This window comes from Monodelphis domestica, chromosome 8, assembly GCF_027887165.1.
Source record: "Monodelphis domestica isolate mMonDom1 chromosome 8, mMonDom1.pri, whole genome shotgun sequence".
NCBI lineage: Eukaryota > Metazoa > Chordata > Mammalia > Didelphimorphia > Didelphidae > Monodelphis > Monodelphis domestica.
In genome coordinates, this window is record NC_077234.1 from 214,201,384 (window position 1) to 214,214,006 (window position 12,623).

At 35.9% G+C, this 12,623-nt stretch overlaps 2 protein-coding genes across 2 annotated transcripts in view; one reads left to right on the forward strand and one right to left on the reverse strand.

The window, feature by feature from the left end:
- ASMT (acetylserotonin O-methyltransferase) overlaps positions 1-12,623 on the forward strand; it is a 51,035-nt gene that overhangs the window by 5,139 nt on the left and 33,273 nt on the right. The window contains exon 3 of the mRNA XM_056808290.1: positions 5,935-6,064. Within this exon, the coding sequence (XP_056664268.1) occupies positions 5,935-6,064 (130 nt within the window). The remainder of the gene's footprint in view (positions 1-5,934; positions 6,065-12,623) is intronic.
- Positions 8,262-9,860, reverse strand: LOC100619435 (grpE protein homolog 1, mitochondrial-like). Its single transcript, XM_056808291.1, has one exon. The coding sequence runs from the start codon at positions 9,814-9,816 to the stop codon at positions 9,163-9,165; it is 654 nt and encodes a 217-aa protein (XP_056664269.1). The 5' UTR covers positions 9,817-9,860; the 3' UTR covers positions 8,262-9,162.

Here is a 12,623-nt window from a genome sequence, read left to right on the forward strand (position 1 = left end):
AAATTATTTATTTTATATTTTGTGACTCTTTCTATTTCTTGCTTAGAAAGATAACCTTGGAGTCAGGAAAACCAGTAGAGTTCTATCTTTTTGTCCCAGTAGTTGAATTATGATGGTAGGCCACTTTATCTATTAGAGCCCCAGATAACTCTTTAAGACTATAAGTTATAAGTAACTTGTTGATGTACATAGACATGTAAAGTTGTACAGGTCCAAAAAGGAGAGAAAGATGAAATTTAATATAAAGATACAGTAAAAAAAAAACAACAAAAAACTTCCCACTAACTGTCTTTGATGAATTCAAGACATCTGGCTCAGATGAATTATATCTTCAAATACTGAAAGAAATAATTGATATGACTGCTAAGTCATCATCAGTGACATTTGAAAGATCATGCAGAATTAAAAAGGCAACCCAGGGTTGGAGATGGGCACATTTCTGATTTTCAAAAAAAAAAAAAAAAGAGAAGAGAATACAGTTTGCAAAATGTGGGCTATTGAATTTGACTTCAATTCCTGGAAGAATTCTAGGTAGGTAAAGAGATAGTGAACTATTAGAAACAGAAGTGGTGCTTCAGCAAACATAGATATATGTGAGACTAAGCTGATTTCCTTTCTAAATTGGTAGTCCAAGGCAATGTTAAATTTATGTTTTATCTAGTTTTTAGAAAAGTATTTGATAAAGAATATCATGCTATTCTTATGGAAAATTGGAGTGATATTGACTGGATACTCTAAGATGCATTAAGAACCAGCGGGATAGTCAGACTCTGAAATAGTCATGAAGAGATCAATGCCAACTTTGAAAAAACTTGTCAGAATTCTGAGGGAGCCATGCCTGACTCTCAGCTTTTAAACATTTTTTATTAGTGACTTAGATAAAAATATAATTGGGATAGTCCTCACATTTTCAATGTCACAAAATCTGGAGAAGCTTTGAATGGTATGACATAGGATAGTAATGGTGAACCATTTAGAGACAAGTGCCCACACTGCAACCCTCATGCCACATGTGAGCCCTCCCACCTTACCTCAGACAGGAGAGAGAGAAAGTGCTCCTATTTGGTTGTTGGGCAAGGTGAAGTGAGAAGTATACTCAGCCATAGAGAGGGGGAAGGGAGCAGCCCTTTCTGATACACGTGCCATAGGATTGCCAACACAGACATAGGATGACAGGGCTCAAAAAGACCTTTACTAACTATAATTTGGGGTTAATCTAATGAAATTAAATTAAATCCCTTAAGTTTAATAAGGCTAAATGTAAAGTCTTATAGTAATGCTAGAAAAATCAAATTAATAAGTACATGATGGGAGATCTATGGTTGGACAGTAGTTTGTCTAAGATATTGAATGTCTTAGTAGAATAAAAACTCAGGAGGATTAAAATGTGATATGGCAGTCAAAAAAGAAAAGTGATATTGGGCAATATTAAAAGATGAATATATTTAAAAAATAAGGAAGTGATAATCCATATTTTTTCTGGCGTGGTCAGATCAGATATGAAGTGTTGGATTCAGTTTCAAGTACCATATTTTTGGAAAGGCATTGATAAACTGGAATGTAACTAGAGGAGAGCAACTAGACTAGAGCATAGGCTAAGGTTCATAGCACAGGAGGACTTCTTGAAGGAACTATGGATGTTTAGCACAAAATATAGAAGACTTTTGGGTACATGATAATTTTCTTCAAGTAGTTGGAGTGTGATAACATGAAAAAAGAGTTATATTTGTTTTTGTTTTTTTTCTAGTTCCAGAGGAGGAACCAGAAACAATAAGTGAAAGTTGCAAAAAAAAAAAAAAGATAATTTAGCCTTTATGTACCAGAAAATTTTGTAACATTTAGAGCTACCCACAATTGTTCTGTGTTGTCTGGAAAGGTGGTGGGTTCTCCCTCACTGAAGGTCTTCAAGTAAAGTTTGGATTTTCACTTTTTTGCCATGTTGTCTTGGGGCTTATTCTTTGTGGGTATGATTTGGACTACATGTCCACTAAGGTCCTTTCCATATCTGAAATTCTCTATTTGATAATAATATAAAGTCATTATATGATTAATTGGTTTCTGTTCTAATCCTGTGAAGACATACTTCAATTCATTATGATAAGCATTTAAGAGAAGTTTTCTTAAAAATCATGCCTTCAACTTTATAGTGAATTTATTAAAGGACAATTATTAAAGCTCTAGTAAGAGCTAGAATGTATGGCCACATGGCATAATGGAAAGAATGAAGAATTTAGAATCAAATCTTGCCTCTGATATTTTTGAGGTGTTTGATCATAGCCAAATTATTTATCCATCTGAACCTCAGTTTTCTCATCTTTAAAATGGGAATAATAGAGTTAGTTAAGGGGCCTTAGAAATAATCCAAAACATTAATATCTATAGTCCTGCCTCATAGGGATATTGCAATGATTAAATTAGATGCAAATTGCTTTGCAAACCTTTAAATGTTCTATAGTTGTCTGCTATTATTATTAATCTTCCTTTCCTCATTCTTTAATCTCTACAGCTAGTACACTTGCTGGTTCAGTCTTTGCTAATTCTAAGGCACTTAGTTTATTCTTACTTCACCCCTTTTTTTAAACCCTTATCTTTTGTCTTAGAATTGATACTGAGTATTAGTTCCAAGACAGAAGAGAGGTAAGGATTAGGCAATTAGGATTTAAGTGACTTGTTCAGGGTCACACAGCTAAGAAGTATCTGAGGTCAAATTTGAACCCAGGGCTTTCTACCTCTAGGCCCATCTCTTTCCACTGAGCCACTTAGTTGCTTCTCTACCCCCTTTGTAGAACTTGAGGCTCTATAAACATGGGAAAAATCTTTGGGTTGAATCTTGGTCTTTATACTTAATTAAGCTGACAATATTCAACACTAATTATGGGCACTTGATTACTTAGTTTTGTAATAGTTAAAGATACTTTTGCTTCCAAAATAATTTCTAATGATCTCCAAAGCTTCATATTTTCTTGGTATTTTGAAATATTTCAGTTCACTATGTCCAGTGGGTTCAGATAATGGCCTTAAATAATTTCTGCTCATAACTCCTTTCCACACCAACAAAAATGTTTCTTTACATTAAGCAGAGACTATATTCTTCAGAATTTTTTAAACATTCCTATTTATCCCGAGGAAAGTTAATGTTGAATTACATTATTTATTAGTAATATTTCCTTGTGAAATCATTTCCCTAAGCTTCTTAGCTTCACAAGATCAGGCTGAAACAGACAGTTTTCTGATTTATTCCCAGGCCTCAAGATTTAACATTTTGTCTTTTGTTAAAGCTTTGAAAAAACTTACAGCTTTTCTTTATTTGTAAACAAGAACTTTCTCTAAGATATCTGAGAGCATAAGCCCTCTTTGTCCTGACTAAATATGTCATTTAGATTTGGGGTGATCAGATGCCTAAATAGGGAAAAGTTTCTGAAAACATGCTCGAGTCAACTTATATTTTTAAACCAAAGTTTGCTAGAAGAAGCTATGCTTCATAAGTTCCCTAACATTCAATTTCTTAACATGCAAGAGAAGTGGCCATGTTTCTCTAGCTGTTAAACTTTGACCCACTTGAAAGTAAGGTAGGTCAGTCACTTTACTTTGGCTGATGAAAGGGGTGTGTGTGTTGACATTTTCCTCATTTAGGCAAAGACCCACTTTCCCTATGATGAAGTTGAGATTTCTAAGTTCACCTCCTCTTTGAAATATCCACCAATGGGTACTTCTAGGGGAAGTCTATGGGAAGTATTTTCAGGACAATCAGAAAGAGGACACATCTTCCTATAAAGGCAAAAGTCAGGACTCACTTGGGGTCTTTTGCTTAAGGAAGAGGCAGGAAAAAAATCCATTCTTTATTAATGGGCATGCATGCTCCCGTTAAAAAACAATGTTATTCTCAAGGAAATGGCTTCATATTCTTTATTGGTTAAATTCCTGGTGCTACAATAATTTGCTCTATTACTGATATTGTACAGATGGATTTCCCACAAAAAGTGTTCCTTCAGACCCCAATCATGACAGCAGTTTTGGTAAAACATCTCAGTATTAAATCTTTTCTATAACTATATCTCCAATAAACATCAGAATACCTTTCCCAATTAGTACAACAAATGTTAGTAGTTAATACTATCTAGAAAGACAAAGTAAACATTTTTTTTAAAAAGAAGGTAAGCAGATATGCTCAGAGAAAAAAAGTTTGAGTCTCCCATCAAGGAGATAATTATGGTAAGATGAAATGCCCACCTTTGGATCCAGGAGTATGTTAGCTCATAGCTTCTGTCCCAATGCAGACCATATTGATCAGTTCAAGCAGTCTCACTTACAGAGGCATAGCCCCTTTCTTTTTGGTAGTTTCCCCTTTCTGTACTTCTCTGCATCTTGCCTGCTCCCTGAACTCAGCGAACTTTTCAAAGTCATCCAGTGCTGTGGCCTATCATTCTTTATCCTTTATTGCTTTCTTTCTAATTCACTAAAGGATCTAATTTGCACTTCATAAAGGGATCACCTGGTGAGGCTAAATTTTTATAGTTAATTTAACAACTCATTATCTCCTTTCTTTTCTGTGATTAGGTCTGTGAAAAATAAACTTCTTACAGTTACATCGAGGTTCTTCTACCAATTCTGTTTCCTTATAGGTTCATAGAATTTTAGATCCGAAAAGGACCTCAGATGTCATCTAGTCCAGTGGTTTCATTGTTCAGTTGTTTTTCAATCTTGTCCAATGCTCTATGATCCTGTTTGGGGTTTTCTTGGCAAAGATACTAGAGTGGTTTGCCATTTTCTTCTCCAGCTCATTTTACAGATGAGGAAACTGAGGCAAAAGGGTTAAGTGATGTGCCCAACATCACATGACTAGTAAATGTTCAAAGACAGATTTTAACTCAAAAAGATGAGTCTTCCTAATTCCAGGCCCAGTGATACTAAATCGGGGCCATTAAGCTATATGAGGATCTCAGTGTGTATATTGAGTTGTAAGAACCACATATTAAAATAATCTATGCTTTATTGTTTTTTTATTTATTTTGCTAAATATAGTCCAATTCCATTTTAATCTGGTTTGAATAATAGGAGTGTCGGGAGCCACATTCAACCAATGAGATATATTTTTACCCTTATGATCTCTTCCACACTTCTTTAAAGATGAGCAAATTGATGTTCAGAGCATTTAATCAATGATTCATGGTCACACAACTAGATGATATCAGAGCAAGAGCTACGTTCCTGGGCTTCTTACTCTCAATTCAGTGCTTTTCCAAAATGAACTTATTACTCTATATAGACTTCTGCTTCATAAGCTTGACAATAAAAACCAGAAGAGTTGTGCTACCTGTAAGACTGAGATAAGCACTTTCTGTCTTTAAGATATTTTATATAATTATTAAGTATCTAGCTACTCTTATCTAGAAAATATTTATTTTCTAATTTAAATTTCTTATTGATACATGTTAAAATGCCTTTCTTTTTTTAAAAATAACTCTTGCCTTCTGTCTTAGAATTGATACTAAATATCAGTTCCAAGGCAGAAGAGCTGTAAAAGTTAAGCAATTGGGATTAAGTCACTTGGCCAGGGTCTAATGTACACTCAGGACCTCTGATCTGCAGGTCTTCATCTCTATCCATTAAGCCACCTAGCTGGCCCTATTGGTTTTTATTCTTGAGCCAACCCATTTCATTTTTTAGAAACAGTTTTTTAAAAATTAAAAAAAAGTTAAACCCATTAGTTTTAACTTGTTTGCCTGTTTACTTACCCCCTCTTTAGAAAGTCTAATAAATTGATCAGGCATGATTTTTCTGCTAAAACTACAAAACTATACTGTTGGTGCTAAATTATCCTACTCTTGTACTATGTCAGCTTGCCATTTGAGGTCATCTAAATGCTCAATAGAGATAAATGAACACTATGTACTTATGATGAGCCTAAGGGTAATAATTTTGTTTCCTTTTCAGCTTTATATCAAAACACAGAACTTGCCACCTTGTATCTCACCAAGTCTGGCAGTAAATCCCAGTACAATATGTTACTTTACATGTCCAAAACTACTTACTCATGCTGGAATCACTTAACTGAAGCAATAAGGTAAGTTCGACACAACACTTCAAGTAGCTTGTATAACTTATTCTCCAATGTTTTATTCAGGCTGATTTGAAAATACTTGGAAAGAGAAAAAAATTGCTAGGCTTCTTTCAGAAATAACCTATTAAACCTTTTAATTTGAATTTGATTTTTATTTTTTTCAGTTACATGTAGAAACAATTTTTGACAAATGTTTTGTGATTCAGATGCTCTCCTTTCATTCCTGCCTTCCTGAAGTGGTAAATAGTCTGATATAGGTTAAATCAGTGCTTTCTTATAATACATATTTTCATATTTCCCTTGTCGTGACTGAAGATACATGTCGCATATAAAATAAAAGACTGATGAAAGAAATAAAGTGAAGACTAGCATGCTTTGATCTGCACTCAGATTCCAACAGTTCCTTCTTAGCCTGTGGATAGTTTTTTTTTTATCATGAATTCCTTGGAATTATCTTGGAACCTTGTTTTACTGATAATTCTTTAGTCCTTCACAGTTGATCATCATACAATAGTTCTGCTGTTGTGTATACACTGTTCGCCTGGTTCTGCTCACTTTGCTATGCATTCCTTCATATGACTTTCCAAATTTTTCTGAAATCATCCTGTTTACTATTTCTTATAGTGCAATAGTTTCCCATTATAATCATATACCACAACTTATTCAGCCATTCCTCCATTCCATCCACCCTCTCAGTTTCCAATTTTTGTCACTACAAAAAAGAGCTGCCAAAAATATTTTTGTATAAATAGATAAATTTAATAAATAAATATACAAAATAATTTTGTATATAATATATTATTATATTATCAATTCATTGAAAAGTAATAAGTAATATATTATATAATGGCATATAATAAATATATAATAATTATATATTACAGTTTTCAAAAAATAACCTATTAAATTAACTTAAGTTGATTAAAAACAATAGTTTACTTTTTCCTATAGTGGCACTTTGATGGCATTCATTAAACCAAAACTAGAAGAAATAGGACACAAATTAAATATAGAAACATTGGCATTACCTGTCAATAACTAGAAAGCTATGCTAGTGGAAGTGAGTGATGATGCAGTAGTAGTAGTCTCTCGGTAACCAAGGATGACGATTGTCTTTGTACGTTTTTGTGCACAAAGACACTTTTGGGTGAAGATTTAAGTGGAAAAGTCGATGCACAGAGACAGTCCCACTCTCTCGGTGTTGGAAGCCTGGGTCCATTGGCACGAAAAGTCGTTACACCTGGAGACTTCCTCAGCTTCATTGGATGGCTGTGTTGTCTTTTGTGCTCCAACACACCCTAAGCATTCCACAGTGCCTTGCTGCATCGCCATCTCAGCCGTTGAACCTTCTTGTTGGTTTCTTTTGCCTGTTCCGCCAAAACAGTCTTCACATGCTGGGTGAGCAAAGCCCTAGTTCACCAGGGGTCCACGACAACCCGATGGCTACCCTCACAAGGTTTAGCCGGCTTGTCAAAGCCGTTGCCTAGGGTGTGGCCGCTGCCGCGTGCTAGCAGCTACTAGGAGCCACAAGTGAGAGCTGGGTGTTAGGTGGGGGTCAGAGGCTGGAGAGCTGCCCTAGGAGGGCACGACAAGCCCTCCATACCAAAGATATTACTCCTCCCTGAGTAAAATGGGGTGGGGTGGGAAGAATCCTAAAATATTGCGTATGGGCTTCTTAATTATTTTGTATATGCGGCTAGATCATGTAATGGATAGAGTGTAAGACTTAGGAGTCAGAAAAATCTGAGTTCAAATTCCACCTTGCTTACAAGTGTCTTACTAGTAAGACACTTACTTTCTGTGTGATCCTGAGCAAATCACTTAACTCCTTACCCTCAACTTTCTTATCTATAAAATGGAGATAATAAGGTTATTGTGAGGATCAAATGATATAACATGTGTAAAGCATTCTAAAGTTCTTTATAAACTCTAGTTACCCTAATTCTGATTCTATCATAGTTCTTTTTTAATTTGATGAGTTTGTAAGGAAATCTTGTCTCATCATGGTATGGAGGTAAGCCATGGGTTCAAATTATGACAAATTATGTCAGCAAAGCACAATATCTGGGATTTTATTATGCTGGAAAACTTCAACTACAATTCTAACAGATGGAGCATTTTCTGAGGACCAGCTTAGCTAAATATAGAGAACTACAGTAGGCTGACCCTTTGGCGATGGATTCTATGGTTATTGCAATTCTTTTTTTTTTTTAGCACAAGTTAGGGCTTTAATTCTTTTAAATAATAAATCCAAACAATGTTTTAAAAAGCACATCCAGCACTTGGTTCAACTCTGGGAAAGCAGAGCTTACTAAGGAATGTAAAATTAAATACATTTGTTGAGACTATTTCAGACACTGATTTCAACATACTGCTTTAAAAAATAACACTCCAAAAAGCTGCAACCATTTCCCCAGATTTTGAGGGCCAAATCAAATTACTTAACAGAAAATGATAGCAGTAAAAATGAAAAGGACTACTAAACTGAAATAAAATCCAAATCTTGGGGAAAATAGTAGTGGTCACTGGATTATATATAGTACCTGGATACTGTTTAAATAATTCCTTTTTTGAAGTTCACATAATGGTTCAGAATAAACAGCACTGTATACATACCAATGTATCCCAAGGAAAACTTTTTGTAAATTTCAAAGAGCTTTTCTCATAACTTTTTTCATAGTAGAAAAGAAAAAACTCCAGGAGGAGAAACAGTAAAAAACAAAAACAAAAAAAACCAAACCCATAAATCTTTCTGGACAATCACATTGTAGAATTCCTGGAGACATTTTATTCTTTGAACACAGCTTTTAAGTAGCCAGGGTTTTTAAGAGATAAAACATTATTCAAGATACTATACATGTACAATAGTGCCTCAGAGGCTCTGTTCTTTAAGTATCCAATACTAAAATCAATTTGCAGACCTTCCAAATTATTCAGTTCATTAAATAATGCAACTTTGAGACTGGCTGAATTTTTCTGTTGAGCCACTGGTTACTTTAAGTCTTCCACGAAGGGTGGGGGAAATGTGACAAGTGAAGGAGAAAGTATCCGTTTAATAGCTGAATGGCATTTGAGTGGAGGGGAAGAAATGAGTTAGGTTGTTACGGTTCTTTAACAACACCCACCAAAGCAGGTCTCAAGGTTCGCCCGTGTAGCTTATACCCAACTTTGTTTACTAGTGCAACAGTGCCAGGCTCCTTCCCCTCTATTGGAGTATGGAACAAAGCTTCATGTTCATAGGGATCAAATTTGTCACCAAGAGGATTTAATTTGAGCAAACCATGTTTTTTGAACACTTTTTGAATCTGGACTTCAGTCATAACAAGACCCTCATATAGGTTCTTCAAATGAGGATTTTCTTCCTTTATTTCATCTTTTGGGACACTTTCTGTAGCCTTTTCCAAAATGTCAGCAACTTCTAGTAAATCCTTACAGAAACCTTGAATACCATATAATTTTGCCTCTTCTACCAATTTTTGGCTCCATTGCCTCAAGTTCTCTGTATCTGCTAAGGCTCGCTTATATTTCTCCAAAGTTTCTTTCAGCTGTTCTTCTAATTTGACCTTTTCTTCAATTAATGTCTTCTCTGTAGAGGTACTGTCTATCTTCTGTTCATTTTGACTAGAATCCTCTTCTAAGTTCTGGCCATTATTTTTCTGTTTTGTTGCTGTACAGAGCCGTCTAGAAGAGGTTCGGAGGGAGAGGGCTATGGCTGGGAGAGTCCGTCGCACCAAACCCGAGCACTGTGCCGCCATGACCACCCCTCAGTTCAGCGTAACCCCTGATAGTGAGCACGTGCAATGGCACGCACGCTCTTACTCGCAATTCTTGAAATAAATGTAAATATAAATTGTTTCCCATTCTTAGGTTTCTGCAGTGATAATAGAAAAGAGGTGGAGAAAAGGGTCAGGGACCACTTCAAAAGTAAGGAAAAGTTTTTAGATTGACTCCAAACTTTAGTAGTTGGTGTTCCACATGTGATTTTTGTCCCATGACTGAGGGAATATAAGGAAGGGGATTTAAGGAAGTAGGAAGGCCTAGATCATAATAATTCTTGACATTCTCACTAGAAATAAAAAAAAGAAAGAAATTGAAGCTGGTTGGAAGGATGAATTTCAGCTTCTCATTTTAGAGGCAAATACAAAAATTAATTGAATTGCATTATTGGTGTGACCAAAGATAAGAAAATCATTTCATGGATATTTGTTAATTCTTTATTGCAAATATACAATAGCTATTTGTGAAAAGCTCACCATGAAAATTATAGTTCATGAACTAATATCTTTTGCAGAGGATGAGGAGGTAAAGAAATTCCATGAAGAACTTTATAGAACCTACCACATTAAATCAACATATACTTTGATACTCACTGCTTCAAAGCAAAGATAGGAATAGGAGAAGATGACAAGAAATATTTTGGAAAACAAGAGTATTGAATCAAGTGTAAGGAATGAGGAAGTCCAAAGACTCGTAAACTGCTTAGTAACCTCTCATACTTATGTATGGTGAATACCTTCTTCCAAAAAACAAAACAAAAACAAACAAATAAAAAATTGGTTGGTGAAGAACATGGAGAACAAAAAATAACATCATAAAACTTTGATTACATGTTTAAATTATTTTCATGATTTTGAACTTAACAAGGTCTTACAATCAGAAATATTTTAACATAAAAAAGAGCAAAAGAGCATAGTCTGAAACTATGAATCTCCATTTCCTACAGTTTGCTTTTTAAGTATATAATAAATCCAGCATGGATTCAAAGCTGTTTCTCTTGCCTGGGTTTCCCTTTTGAACTTCATATCCATTAATGATGTCCACTTCTTACTTTTATTTTTTTGGGTGGGATGCACTATTATAGCACAGGTGTGGCATTGGGTACTAACTCACAGATGCAAGCAATATAGCTTTCCAATATAGTATCCAATTTGGCATCCCCACTCACTTTGACTTTCTCTGGGATGGCTCACTCACTCCAACCACCTGGATACTAGTACATCTTGGAGTTTTTCCCAGAATGAGACCTACCTGAGTCACCATGATTTAACTACAGTTCATATCCTGTCAGGGTGCCAGGGGCATTCTGGGTATGGGAAGGAAATGCTATTAGTACTCAAAACTAGAACGCCTGAGACCCCAATAATATAATTTCCAATTACACAGAATCAGAAACAAAGATACCTTTCACTTTAAAAAAAAAAAAAACACTTACCGTCTGCCTTACAAGGTAGAGAGTGATCAGAGCTAGGAAGTGGGGGCTAAGTGACTTACCCAGGATCACACAGGTAGGAATAAGGCCAGATTTGTACCCTGGACCTCTTGTCCCTGAACCTGGCTCTGTATCCACTGAGTTAGCTAATTGCCTCATACCATTGACTTAGTAAAAACCCCTTACCTTCTGTCTTGGAACCAATACTGTTTATTGGTTCCAAGACAGAGGAGCAGTAAGGGCTGGGCAGTGGAAGTTAAGTGACTTGCCCAGGGTCACATAGCTAAGAAGTGTCTGAGGCCAGATTTGAACCTAAGATCTCTTATCTCCAGACTTAGAACTCTAGCTACTGAGCCACCTAGCTGTCCTTACATATAATTTTTAAGAAAACAATTTCCTTTCTTTTTTTTTAACCCTTACCTTGCATCTTAGAATCAATACTGTGTATTGATTTTTTTTTTGAAACCCTTACCTTCCGTCTTGAAATCAATACTGTGTATTGGTTCCAAGGCAGAAGAGTGGTACGAGGTAGGCAATGGGGCTTAAGTGGTTTGCCCAGGGCCACACAGCAATGAAATGTCTGAATCTAGATTTGAACCCAGGACCTCCCATCTCTGGACCCAGCTCTCAATCCACTGAGCCACCCAGCTGCCTCCTAAGAAAATAATTTTTGCATTTATTGAAGAAAGCTCTATTTGAGGGTCTTAGGAAGGGACATATTGCCTTCAATATTACATAACACACTACATCTTTATTATCAGGTAATTTTGGGAAGTTGTAGAGAATACAACAACCCTTTGTGCTTATTTAAAAAAAAATTATTTAATTAGTCAATTCAGAATATTTTTCCATGATTACAAAAATTGTGTTCTTTCCCTAACCCTCCCCCCAACCTCTCCCATAGCCGACGTGCAATTCCACTGGGTCTTACATGTGTCCTTGATCAAAACCTATTTCCATATTATTGATGTTTGTACTAGGATGATCATTTAGAGTCTAAATCCCCAATCATATCCCCACCAACCCCTGTGATCAAACAGTTATTTTTTCTTCTGTGTTTCTACTCTAATAGTTTTTCCTACTTTGTTCGCCATTCTGAACACAGTGTTCATGATGGTGAGTTCGAACTCTGAGCATGTGCTGAGTAGCAGTAGGCTGTTGTTCATTTTGCCCACGCTGTGTTTGCCGAGCACTCCTTTCCATCTTTCATGGTCCTGGCCAACACGGGCGTTGAAGTCTCCCAGTAGTATCAGCTTGTCATTTGTGGGCACTGAGTGCAGGACGGCACTCAGGTCAGAGTAGAACTGCTCGATGGTCTCCTCTGTGCTGGTCAGTGTTGGGGCATATGCGCTG

What these genes read in the sequence shown, in the direction of transcription:
- LOC100619435 (XM_056808291.1), bottom strand. Translation starts at nt 9,816, where the DNA reads ATGGCGGCACAGTGCTCGGGTTTGGTGCGACGGACTCTCCCAGCCATA.